The sequence below is a fragment of the Anguilla rostrata genome, chromosome 18 (genome assembly GCF_018555375.3).
Source record: "Anguilla rostrata isolate EN2019 chromosome 18, ASM1855537v3, whole genome shotgun sequence".
NCBI classification, from domain to species: Eukaryota; Metazoa; Chordata; class Actinopteri; order Anguilliformes; family Anguillidae; genus Anguilla; species Anguilla rostrata.
The window spans coordinates 12498253-12512455 of record NC_057950.1 but is presented as its reverse complement, the minus strand read 5'-3'; the positions used below and the strand labels follow the sequence as shown (position 1 = coordinate 12512455).

Genomic DNA, 14203 nt, shown 5'->3' with positions numbered 1-14203 from the left:
TCGTACAGTCACTATCTCGACCTCTCACACACCGCCACACAAAGACAAGTAGGCCTACATGTCCTTACTACGCACCTGCACACAATTATACACACAAGTGCAAGCATACACTCCTACACCAGTAACACACATTTCCTCTCACATGCACTCTCCTGTAAATACTAAATACACAGTCACCAGACAGGCGCTTGTATGCAAATTACACGTTAGCAAGCACGCACAAGTTAACAGGCGCACACAAGCGCGCACACACACTCTCACTATGACCAAGACGTGCCGATTCCTAGAAGATATGAAGCAGGAACAACCTTTACTGTGTCTGTGTTTCTGCGTCACTGGAGCCAATTACCAGCTGTCATCACCAAGGCTGTTTTGTGTACGCTTCAACGTGTGTGTGTGTGCTTGAACATTTCAGTGTAAATGTATGCATGTGTGTGCTTGAATGGCTGTGGCTGAGCGCGTGTCTGATTCTCATATGCTGCTAAAAGACTTGTCTCCCCGTGTTAAGGTCAAAGTCTCAGACATATGCGTTTTCCTTTTAGTCGAAACAGGGAGAAACCCAAAGATGCAAATAAACTGGTGCATAATTTATTTCTCAGAAATAAATTCTCTACACAGGCCCACAAGAGGGAAAAGAAGAAAAACTGAAAAATAACACACATTTTTTAAAACATTAACAAAATAGCAATTACTAATATTAGCAGTAGTTTAATTAGTTAGTTAGTGTTTTATTCAGCACTGTAAACACACTTCATGGATGGCAGAAATGTCAGAACTGGTTACAAAGGATTTCATATTCACTGATGGACAGGACGGACACAGACAGCAGAACCATCTTAATCTGGAGAGTTAAGAGATCCTTAAATCCCACAGGGCCTGAACATCAGGCTGCTGTGGTGAAGACGACGGGTGACAAAGCCTGAAGACGAGGCGGAGGACATGCCCCCGGGGACACTCGTCTGGCCTCCAAGCTGTGCCGCGGTGGCTGGCTGGGCGCGCCGTTTCCAGTCCGCGCACCCTGAGCGGTCAACGGGATTCGCCAACAAGCTCGCTCGAACCCGAGCCCGTTACTGCTGCGCTCCCCCGCCGCTCATGCCGGTACCCAAACAGAAAACGTTCTGCCGGCCTGTGCGGACGCACGGAATGCAAATGGCGCCACGGCATCATTTGAATCGCGCCGTTTGCATAACGATCTTACACGCGCTCCGCGGCTGTCCCGGGATATCCCCGTGGCGACGGCGCACACGGGCTCCGGTCTCTGCTCTCTCCCCCCAGAGCCGCGCGATCGGCCCCCGGCGGCCCCCCCGCCGCTCTCCGCCTCCTCCGCAGTCTCCTCACTCTCCACCTCCGCGTTCTCCTTCATTTCGTTTTCTGAGCAGGAGCGGAAGCATGCTAACCTCTCTGTTACTGTAAAATAATCAGACCCCTGGTGAAGCGCTGGGCCTCCCAGGCCCCGCAGTCAGAACAGCGCAGAAGCTGCAGTGAGCAGTCAGCTCAGACGACTCCTCCATTCAGCCTGTAAATGTCAGAACGGGCTCGTCCTTCACCCCTGAGAAGCAGCGGAGGACCACATCGCCGAGCCTCCAGTCCGCTTCCTGAGAGGAAGACAGACGCCCCGTGTTCTGCTTCTGAAAGCGAACTCTCCGCCCTGCCCGGGTAAGCGGAACTGGCCGGCCAATCCTGGCGCGGGTCACGCCCACGTGTCTGCCGGCGGCTCGGTGCGCGCGGCGTGGGAAAAACCAGACGCCCGAGACGGACGGGGGCGACCGCCGCTCACGCATCCAGAGCAGGCCGGCCCCGCCCCTCAGACACTTCAGCCGCAAAATGAACTGGACGGACACAACCGAAAACAAATACACAAACCCCTGTGGGGGGGGCAAAGAAACCACTCTGCTGTGTAATACTGTTAATGCCTACCGTCATTTACACATCACACACGCTCAGTTCCAGTTAGGCGCCCCTGTACTTAGGGACGGCGCAGTCACCAAAAAACCCTGAACAGGAAAGAGCCTCGACCTCACAGCAAGCAGCATCTGCTCCATCAAATCAAGAAGCGCCGCACACGCACAGGCGCGCGCGCGCACACACACACACACAGACACACACACACACAGACACACACACACACACACACACACACACACCACACACACACACACACACACACACACACACAACACACACACACACACACACACACACACACGCACACGCACACACGCACACAATCTTCCCCACCGTCAACACTGACCCATAACATTGACAATCTGTATCAGGTAAGAAACCGTGATTAACTGGGATTAGGACCAGGAGAAGAGGCAAAATAAACCAGAGGGAAAGTGACAGGTTATCTAATTACAGGACTTAACTTGGATCATTGGGTTGAAAAAGTCCAACTCGATGTCAAATATTTTGGTATTCAGTTCCAGTATAGTGTTTCTGTAAGACTATCAAGGCTGATCTAAAAGATATTTAAATGCTTTTAGCCATTACACGTGGGAAGACGGGCATTTATTATGTTGTATAAGCCTTCCTTTACCCCTAAATACTTTAAGAGCACTGAGCCATTTTCATCAAACTGCATAAGAAGATCCAGCCATATAATTATTTACCAGAACAGACCTTTTGCTGAATATAACAGAGCCAGATACAGATTAATACTGAGTGCAGCTAAACACATGCCCACAGGCAGCTAGTACACTGCGATCTAAACTACCACAAATGAGCATTCCCAGTGAAAGGGCCTTTGATACCATATCAAATACTCAAACTTGGTGGGTTTTCTGAAAACTGCAATTTGGTCATGCCCTGACTGCTTAGTCACATTTCTTTTGTTCCACAGGCCAAAAAAAAGAAGATAATTATAAAGAGAAAAACTAAAGATTCAGGACGACCATCAAAGGGAACATCTGATGTGCCCCTATCTGACAGACTAAGAGACAAAGGGTATTTCAACTGCTTCTTTCCCTTCCTGGTCCCGCGTTCTCCAATCTCCTGGGCGATCCCACTGTGTGCTGTATTTCCATAGAAATCCCACCCCCATCTGACCAACTTTAAAAACATAGCAACATTCAACAGAACCCAGGGATGTCCATTGGTTTGGGTTCATCAATCAGCATGAAAGGAGCACACAAATGACCCTCCCCCCATACTCCTGTGAACTTACTCCCCAGCTCAAATAAAATGTTAATGTTGAAAGATAAGCCTATGGTTAAGAATTGGACATGAAATTTACAAAATGGTGGCATGTCACCATGCAGGCTAATATTTATTCTACATTAGGGCAGATGCTCTTTCCCACACGGACACATTTATACACTTGGATATTTTACTGAAGCAGTGCAGGTTAAGGTTCGTTGCTCCAGGGAAACGCAACCAGCCGGGAACCAGCTTGAGGCAGCCCAGCCCAACACTACACAAAGCACACTGATAACCGCCGACACGCACATACAATACACGTGAGCCCACCTCACACATGGGTACACACACACCTAGGTGTTTTGAAACATACAAACACACACGTGCGCTCGCTCTCTCACACACAAACACACACATACACAACACACACACACACACACACAACACACAAAAAGCCATCAAGATGGTTACATAAGTGCGGTCCCCTAATTACTGTGCACAGAGCACGGGGGACACATCGACGCAACCCCATTGATTTTTAAAATCGTTATATTTGTGCCAGTAGCATTAAGTTCCGTGTGGCCACAGTTAATGAACAACATGGCGACATTAACAACGCTTTCCTGAATAGCAACAACTTCTGACCATCTCTAAGGGTTACGATACGGTTTTCGCTTTGTTTTGTATTTTTTTTCCACCCCTCAAAAAAGATACGTTTTCCATCTCCCAGCATTCCCTGGGTGGTTAGGATTTTTAAAAAAACTGGCAGGTGCTTGGTGCTTCAAGGCCGCGAGGGACAGAGAGCAGATGAAGAGGAAGGAAGCAGAGCCGATGAAGGAGGTGGAAGAGAAGCACGCAGCGCCAGGCTGGCTCACAAAGAGTGCTGATTCACAGAGATGTCCATGCAAACGTTTAACACGATTTCCATCACGCAGCCTTTCACTGACACACGAGATCCAACCTGCCCCTGAAGTAACATCCATAAAAACATCACTTCCCAGAATGCCTTTCAGCACACTTCCAGTTAAAAGCCTGTAACACTTAATAAGGGACAAGGAGTACAATTACTTCATTCCTCTCATTTGGTTTTATTAGTAGGCGAATACAAGAGTGCAGCCCTGAGGCAGATGCTGGATAATTCAAACAAAAAAAAAACTAGCTGCGTCCAGAGTCCTTATAATAATAAACTTCCAAGCTGTCGCCAAAAACATTTCTCCCGCAATTTAATGCACTTGTGTGTCACGGAGAAAAGAAAACCCCATATGAGGAAATGATGCAGCAGGACCAAAATGTTCTTCGCAAAAATGCAGCAGTAATAAACAAACTTTACATTAGCACTAATACACAAGCTGAGGTATGCTCACCTAATTACCCTGGACTCTTGTTAGCATGCGAACATACATACCACTGAGATTCATCCATTCTGACTGAAATCAGCTGGCAAGTCTCACTAAAACTGGTGACATCAACTTTTCCGTCCTCGATGAAACCCATTCCCACATTATTATACTTAAAAAGAATTCATAAATCATGCAAACACTACTACATCTACATACAGTACTATCTGATACACACGCGTGTCTGTACTACATAAGCGTATTATGAGCGGTTTTGTAGGGTAAGTGTAGGGCTTTACCTCCGTGTGGATGGCAGCTCATTGTGGCCGAGTCTGGAGGAGTGAGAGGGAGTGAGAGAGACTCAGAGCCTCAGCCCGTTACTCTGGCAGCGGGAGGCTCTCCCAGGCTACTGGGCCTGTAACCACTACAAACACTGAGCACCCGGCCAACTGCTGCAGCACGCGGTAACGCACAAACACAGCATCACCGCGACACCCAGTCACCGCAGCTCACTTCACACGCACACACGCATCACCCAGTCACTGCAGCTCACTTCACACGCAACACTCACCCAGTCACTGCAGCTCACTTCACACGCATCACCCAATCACTGCAGCTCACTTCACACGCATCACCCAATCACTGCAGCACACTTCACACGCACACACGCATCACCCAATCACTGCAGCTCATTTCACACGCATCACCCAGTCACTGCAGCTCACTTCACACGCATCACCCAATCACTGCAGCTCACTTCACACGCATCACCCAATCACTGCAGCTCATTTCACACACACACACGCATCACCCAATCACTACAGCTACACCCGCGTGACATCACAGCGTCTGCCCATGCAGACCTGCGCACAGACACACGAAGCGTCAGCACACAAACAAACAAACACACACACACACACACCCCTGCCCAGAAAGGATCACAGCAGGGCCACATCATTCACGTTTGCCCATAGTGGAGTGCTCAGAAAGGGCCGAGGAAGACACAGACACGCTAGGGAGCGTTCCTCCTCCTCCTCCTCCTCCTGAGCTGGAACACGTGGCCCGCCGCACGAGGGCGGGCACGAGAGGCGCGCGACCCTTCGCTCGTTACGCTCATCTCCGAAAACGGGATTTGCTTTGGGATAACCGGACTCTCCAGTTACACTCTCAGAGCTGCCGTACACGCTCTGGTCTGTAATGGACACCCACGGCACAGACCATTTTTAATTAATGCTGCATCTGTCCCCGACTATTGTCCCTTATGGTCCCCATCTCCAGGGATACTCATCTAAACATGGAGCACTTTGCTGAGCAGGCCTTAAACCCTAATGCACACACAGCCCCCCTCACCGGCCAGCACTCCAACATGCTGCGCCAACAGGGGACCAAGCTCAGGAGCACTGAAAAACAGCCAGTACATAAGCAAAAAAACTGAACTGTGTGTGTGTGTATTGTGTGTGTGTGTGTGTGTGTGTGTGCGTATATGTGTGCCTGCGTGTGTGTGCGCATGTGTTTCCTGGACAGGTAGAGCTAGTGTTTAATTAAGCCAAGCAGCCTGGTCTTCATTGTTCTCCTACAGTAGGGGGTTAATAATTGAGTGGATCAATGCTGTTGACAGCGTTAAGGCTAACGGGCACACTGTTACCATGCAGAGGGAGGGGCTAGAGGGGGACTGGAGTGACCAACATAATCAAACAGCAGGACAGCCATGCCCACAAACGGACTGGCAGCGGCAGCACACGGCCTGCGTCTTCAGCCACAGTTTCCTGTGTTCACGTGCTGGTGACACGCCGAGCAAGCTATCTGCACCTTATCCCAAAATGGCCACAGGAGAGACCAAGACCAACAGAGATCAGCCCTCCAACAATAAATGCAAAAACACAAGAGGTCTGGCTCACAGCAAAACTCACTTCATACAGACAAGGCTTTGAACCCACAGATAATGCAGTCCCAGGGATACAAGGAGGAGGATATAAACCAGCCCCCCCTACCAACCCACCCCACCCAATGAAAGCATGGGAGTAGCCAAAGACTACTCAAGAGCACAAGGAGACAGGACCAGTCACCAGAGAGAGGGTGAGAGGATGAGAGAGGAGAGAGGGAGATGGAGGGAGAGGGTGAGAGTGAGAGACCGAGCCTGGAGTCAGGTGACCTTCAGTAAAGTCACAACGCAAGGTGCCTCCACCACCAGCACTCCTCTCAATCTTTCTGCGGCTCCTGCTTCCTGCTTCCTGCTTAATTAACGGGAGCAGCCCGGCGGAGGGGTGCAGGATGACCTTTTAAATCAGCGCCGAGGCTGCGCCCCTCTCTCAGGCTTTCTGCGAGCGGACCGCCGCTGCAGGGCCAAACGCTGGAGCTCTGTGGCCACGAAGCAGAGAAGGCCCCCGCCCCGCCTCCCCAAACCCCGCTCTCCCGCCACCTCACCTTGCGTAATCGAACCCCCTCCCCCCGCCCCGCGATGGAGACTCTGGGGAGGGCTTCTTTTCCTCTCTCTGACAGCACTGCAGGTAGGAGCGCGCTCCCTCGCCCCCGTGCAGACTCTAAAGAGCTGTCTGCTTCCCCTTCAGAGGGCCCTATCCGTCCCAGACTCGCCACACCGCCTACGTTTGGGTCTGAAGCGATCGGAGGCGCGCGTTGGAGACGTCTGCCTCAGTGTGCCCCCGTCTGGGGCGGGTGGGCGGGCGGTACGCGTGTTGCCGGCGGCGACGCTTTAAAGCCTGCACAGATCAATCCTACCCCGCCGTGGGGACGCTCCCGAAAACGGGCCGTTGGATACCGCGGGTTTCTCTCAGACGGGAGAGGCAAGCGATCGGAACCCGAGAGCTGGCCCCCGGACGGAGGAGGAGGAGGAGGAGGAGAGGCGGCATGCGTCCAGCACGGGGTAGATCAGCGCCATCGGAATGCGTGTGGGAGCGCGACGCACAGCAAACCGAGCTAGACAGCACGCTGTACCCCGGCCTGCTTTACAATATAAACCCCACCTGGACACCTAAACCACACCCATATCACCGACTGAGAAATCAATTACCCGAGGAAGCGCGTTACAGCTTGCAATAAAACCTACATGTTCAATTACAATATAGGTCACTAATCCTCGATCAGCATCTACACAAGAACGAAACCATTTATACAATATACGCTTATTCAGCAGCTCGCTCACCACCCCCTCCCCCAAGATCCAAATTCCCAGAATGCAGCTAATTCACCTCTCTTCAGTAGTGCTGCAGTCCTTTATATATCCCCAACGCACCCAACCAGTGTTTCTTCTTCCTTGTCCTACTTCCTTAATATGATGTTGGTGGCATTTGACCTAGTTGCCAGAACAGCTTTCCATACATTACAGAGCCACATGGTGCACTGGAGAGTTTACTGAACTGACGCCTCTGGAAAGCCTATGGTAACTGCACTCGTGAACACTACACTTCCATGTATTCAAATAAATGTGAGAGAAAATCTCATTTGCATCCCAAGACCAAGTATCTCTGAGCCTGAGCACTAAAGGCCTGACACACATGCCCCTGGAAACATGCGACAGGCAGGTCCAGACCCAGGGCCACTCCCACCATTTCGCCTGAACTACCCATTTACCCACCTGTACAGAGACCTGTACCGACATCAACACTGCCTTCCTGACTCAGTGCCCCAAAACAACAGCGCAGTACAGCTGAATGCACAGGACACTAACACACTCATGGTCTCTCACACACACCACATGGTGGCTCTCATCACAAGCAACAAAATGTCAGGCTCTCCATAAGTAGCCTAATGCAAAAGTGCAGGTCATATAGCACAAAACAGCCTCAATGCCTGAGTGCTGGAGAGTCGATCAGCCGATGGAACTGCCTCGTGTAATCCATCCCTGTGTGACCGGTTATCCCCTGAATGAAGCGCAACTACAAAAGGAGGGCAGACTGCCACTCTCTTTAAGAATAAAATTCTAAAATGTAGCCAAGTCAGTCATCTGAACCACTTACAATTTATGTACCATTTTATCAGGCAAACTCACAAGCAAAAACATATGGAAACTGAGCAGCTGTATAGACTGAGGCTCACAAGCTAATAAAGTAAGCAAGTTTTAGTATTAAGTAATTAACCGTTATGCAGAATCTGAATACAGTTTGTTCATTTTTTTCCTTGCAAGTTGATGTCTCTGTACTCACTTCTTCCATGAATGCAGAAATGCAGTTGCATTTTGAGCTGTAGTGCAAAACTGGGCAGTATCAACGTTGGCATGGTCCCACATGAACAGAAAGTTAGTTGTGGATATGGGTCCCAGTGTGTGCATATTGTGCACTCCTAGCAGTAACCAGGGCTCAGCTGAGCACGCTCACCGAAAAATTAATAAGTGACTGGCACACAGGGGGCATGTAAACATGAATAAGGCAAAATCTCAAAAAGGCGCCATAGCACTTCTCTAATATCCCACCACTTCCTTATGGGGAGACATACACAGAGCTGCATATCAGACCTACACTTGACTCATAAAAGGAGTGCCATTTGCTAGTAGTGCCATAGTAGTTTGCATGGCAACTGAATGAGAATAAACTATGCAAACAGAAGCAAGTGTATAGTGTGTCGCACACGCGGGTGCACGCGTGTGTGTGTGTCGCAGGCAGTGGTGAACCACAACTCTGCCCCAGCAAAAAACTAAAGGCGTCTGTACCCCACATTGCCCATTTGGCACAAACGCTTGACCTTTACAGTAAAGATCCTCCCATAATTCAGTCATCAGCAGTCCAATTAGTCAGTGGGTCCTCTCTGGTGCGTCTCCTCAACATCAACTTTGTCCCTATTCAAACCGCAATGTGATTTTGCCAGGGTGAGACGTGGAAAATCAAATACACAGCATGGCAAAAAAGATATATATTTTTTTGATCTCCAGAAGAAAAAAGCAAACCTAAATAACCATAAACATTTCACTAAGAATATATCCTTTTTGGCAAACCCTGACACATGGAATCAGTTTCCAATGATTCCACGATTACACAACCAGCTGCACCAACAGCCAGCCCTGTGGTTCCACATATGTTTAAGACCAGCCATCTTTCTCTCATCAGAAGTTTCTGCTGAATACAGAAACCAGGCTACTCACTACATAAAAAGAGGAAACAAATTCACAGACACACCATGTCCTCCAGTTATGTACTTCAGCAACTCAGGGAACCTACTAGTTTAGCCCAATCACACCAACCAGCAGGGGGACTTCACATCTGACCTAGTTCCAGAGTAATACAGATAAACCTTTCATTCACTGTCCAGTTTGATGGGAATGGTATAGTAGGCTTGATTCCCAGCTCCTGATCAGCCCAGCCAGTTAAAGCACTGGCTTTCAGTGCAGTAACAGGGCCCACAATCTGTATCGATTCTTGTACCACTTTACACCTTCCAAAACTTGACAGAAGATATAGCAGAGACAGTCGTGACTGCTGCCATTTCACCAAGAGGGTTTTTTCATTCTTAGCCAGCCATGAAAGTTTCACACTTCCATTTCAGTGGAGTGTGACTGGAGTTAAAAACCCTAAGTGCACACCATGCCCTGGCACACGACGACAATGCATTGGACAGAGCACTAGTATTAGCCAATTGCGAAACTCCAAACACAGAGAGGCCCTTCCAGCCAAGCGCCATTGTTTATTTGCTTTCCTCGCCAGTAAGCGCAATCGTTCAGACTTTGAATTCAAGGGCTGCAGACACTCTGTTCTCTGAATCGCAAGCGTTCTGGTGTGAGCTCACAAGTTTCTCAGAACGGCAGCGACAACACAAACCCTCACATCAAGGACACGGAGACGACGGAAAAACGGAACATCCCGTTTTCAGGTATTCCATCTGTGCGTGTGCAAGGACGTGATCTGCAAAGTGAAGCGGCATTCTGGAGGAATCTGTGGCCGGTACAAACAAGGGGCTCTCTCAGTGTTTTTCTGTTATTGCTGGAGTCAGACTCCGAGCCTAAGCTCCAGGCACACCTGGTGGGTATTTCACAAAGCAGGGTTACTGAGTCAGGAGAGTAAAAACCCAGAGCAGCTCTTTACACTTCAGTCCATGTTCCAGATTTGGGAGGGTTCTGGGTTTTATTCAGTGCAGTTATCCAGCTAACACAGTGATCCTGCTTCCTGAAACAGGGCCCAGGTCTGCTCCAGGCCTTCGGCTACAGGAGCCTCAAATAATACTGCAGCCCATGCGCTGGAGTTATCACAGCAAGTACGTCCCCTCTAACTGTGGAACTTGCTAGTTTCACCCCGTTAACAGTGACCAGCCACAGAGAAACCTGAAACATCTGGTTTCTCTTCTTTAGAGATGCAAAATGCCTTTCGGCCAACACCTGTCACAGCACCATAGCCTTTAGAGCCCACTCCCTACCCCTCCACGAAAAGAGCCCACCCCCTACCCCTCCACGAACAGACCTAATAGGCCCATTATTTATTTATCCTTCAAACATTTTTCAGACAGGCAGAAAGCTGACAGGTTATCAGATAGTGAAGGGAAAACTATGTGAAAAGTACCACAGCGGGAGATCGAACACACAAACACACAAAGGGATTGGGATATGGCTGCAGAGAGTCGTCCTGTGGACTGCGCAACACATTTCTTCACAGGACCCATTACTTCCACAACAAACATGTCTGCATTCTTCACCCTTCAATCACAAGTGCACAGGAAGGCTTGCACCGATGCTTTTTGGGGAAAAAAAGTATGACGTGCCCAAAATATCTTCGCTGGCCTACCGAAGACTTCCCTGCATGTTAGTTACCCCCTAACCCATCCCTCTGTCTGGACAGCCAAGCATGTCCACACCTGGTGACTACAGCATGGGCACCAATGTTAATTTTCCATGGGCCAAGACATCATGGGCGACTTTAACACTGCAGGCAGCTTTCCTCTGCAGCGATTCAGGTTAAGATCTAACCTCTACTGGAGAAGCAGAATTCCCATGCAGACTGAAACCCATGACCACCTGGTCACAGCTAGCTGGCTGCCCAGTGTACACAGAATGTGAAGGGTCTGGAAGGGTTGATGCTTTGACCTAAATATGGTTACAATGAATCCAATATCACCTGGAGTAGAACTGTAAGAAAAATAGTTGTCTATCAGAAATTGTGCGCAGAAAGCTATACTTCGTGCCTTATGTTTTAACTTAAGAATGTGAAAAGTGAAACACCAAGGAACAGTCACACTCTGGAAGACCATAAGGCTTGGGGTTTTGAAGCCTCCTACCAACCTGCAGGCCACAGATGACCAAACTATCAATGACAGTATGCTAGGTCATCATGAACATTAGTGTTGCAGACTTTCTAGGAAATAGAAGCAACCTACCAACTACTCTACCACACCACTTTGAAGGACACTCTGAAGGGATATACTGGATTAACCATTGAATGCTTTTTGTTGGTTATGCCAGAAACAGAGGAAGTTATTTATTTGATGCACAGTTGTATTTGTTCCCCAGTGAAACATACGCCTAAGAGCCAAGGCACTTTTTTGTTGTACCACAACATGCAAGACAGAAAGACTTTTCACCAAAGTAAATATTTTTGGCCCTTTAACCTCCTGAAAACAATACCCCGAACAGTACAAGCAAGATCGAGAAAGTGACTAATGGAATCATTAGCATTGGCTGATTAAGATAATTATTTAAAAAGTGAACACTTCATGACTACATTAGATATTTGAATAGTTTCATAGACACACTTATAAACAATGATAAAAAATGGTTATTTAAACAACATAAAAATTGGTTTAAGTAAATTTAAAAATTGTATTTTGGTCTGCAAGCCAAAAATGTGCTGCTTGCTTATCAGTAAATGAGGGAAATATATTTCAAGCATGTGTTTCTAAATAAACTATTTATGTTAGTGGGACTGGTGGCTTAAAAAAAAAAAAAACAATGGGTCCAAGCCAATTATCGAACCAGTCCAAAAACGCCTGTTTGCCTGCCACTGGTGCATTATTGTTTTGGTAGGTCATTTCATGATTCAAGCCACGACCCACATTTGAGAATACCATCTGATTCTGATATAGCCCACCAACCACCTATATGCACGGATATACATATCAAGATAACATCACCAGGTTACCAGCTGGTTGGACAATAAACTAAATAAATAGACTAGCAAACTGCAGATCCAGTCATGCTTCTCTCAAAATATGAATAGCTCTTTTGGACAGTAGCACATGACAGTTAATACCTTTTTTCCAGAAAGAAAATGGGGTAAAATCAGCTGACGGTGGTATGACATTTTAAAACACAGAAGTATAAGCTTGCTAACACACACAATGCCAATTGGGTAATACCAGTCTTTATCAGCTAGGCTAGTTGGTTACAACAGCAATCCACACTTAGCTAGTCTAGTAACACAGTTAGCCGCGTTACGTTGTCTCTTTTAGACAGGCGAGTGGAGCTAGCTAGCTCTAACTAACAACTGGTTAGCAGGCTGTTCGTCTTTAAAATGCCGTGCACTAAGACAATAGACCAGGATTGATCTTCGCAGATGCCGATCGGCTTCCAGACGAAGGCCTCGGTGATTTACGATCACACGGATATCGTGTCATGCTTTGTTTTATGCGCACGAAAAAACAACATACACAAGAGATAACAGTTTATGTGGTTAGGATGGCTAACTACGCCGCAAGCAGTAAGTCAACAGCATCCACGCACCACTAAGTAAGAAGCCTGGTGTATCTAAGTTTTAACAAGACAGTAAGCTAAATAGGTCCCCTGTGGCTAACGCAAAAGCGCAACTGCGTAGCAAACCCACTCTCTACGTAAGCCAGTTAGCTATAAAACGAAACTAGCTGTACTTGCTACATACCTAGAGCGATATACTTCAAAAAATCATCTAGGTAGTCAGCCTACTTCATAAACTAGTCGGCTCGGGTTAGTTGGCCGGCATCTAGGAGAAAATACGATTGTCAGTGGTTGCCAACTAAATTAGCCATTTAACAAGCTAACATTTACCACTACTGCCCGAAAATGGCAGCCCAAGTGGGGGAAGGAAAAAAACATAACGCAGCTAGCTAGCAAACAAGGCAGCAGGACATACATGCTTTTGCCTTGCGTGTAAAAGTAACACATCGGCAAATTGCCAAAGGAGTAAGTTATAAAGACCCACGGAAAGATTACACCCAGCGCAACGCACCATAAGCTAACCCCCAAACAACGACCCAAAGACCGTGCATATCAGCAGGGATTAGGGGCAAGTCAAGCCAAACAAAGCGCGGCCTGGGCAACTGGCTACTATAGAAGAAGCCTCGACGTTTCCTAACACGTTAGCTAAAAACTGATTGTAGGGCCCTTCAGTTTACACGCTCCTCTAAACAAGGGCTGACGTTGTAAAGATAGATCCCTACGCGTTGTTACACAATCGGCATTTAACATCACAAACTATCATCCGACATGCTTTAAAATGACATTTCTTAGCTACCTCTTTCCTGGTTGTTCCTTTCCGGCTGCACCGGGCGCGGCCTCGACACTCGCCTGGGTCTTCTGTTGGTGGCTCTGACGGAGTTCATTTGGGGAGTTTATTTTCTAAAAAAGAAAAATTCGAACCCTTCCCTCCGGTTAAGACCGAGTCTTTAACATGCAAAAAAACTAAATTTAAAATTCCATCAGTATTCAAATGCGAACACCCTGTCTATGACGACTGCGAATGGTATTTTTAGGTGTTGTTTCTGTTTTCTCACTGTTCCCCCCGTACTCCTCTCTCTCTCTGCTCCGTTTCTCTCTAGCAGGA

The 14203-nt window shown here is 48.0% G+C and overlaps 1 protein-coding gene across 1 annotated transcript in view; it reads right to left on the bottom strand.

The window, feature by feature from the left end:
- The window catches only part of LOC135245174 (F-box only protein 11), a 27676-nt gene extending 13473 nt beyond the window's left edge, over positions 1-14203 (bottom strand). Inside the window, exon 1 of the mRNA XM_064318088.1 lies at positions 13895-14203. Coding sequence (XP_064174158.1) covers positions 13895-13982 — 88 coding nt within the window. The 5' untranslated portion in view covers positions 13983-14203. The remainder of the gene's footprint in view (positions 1-13894) is intronic.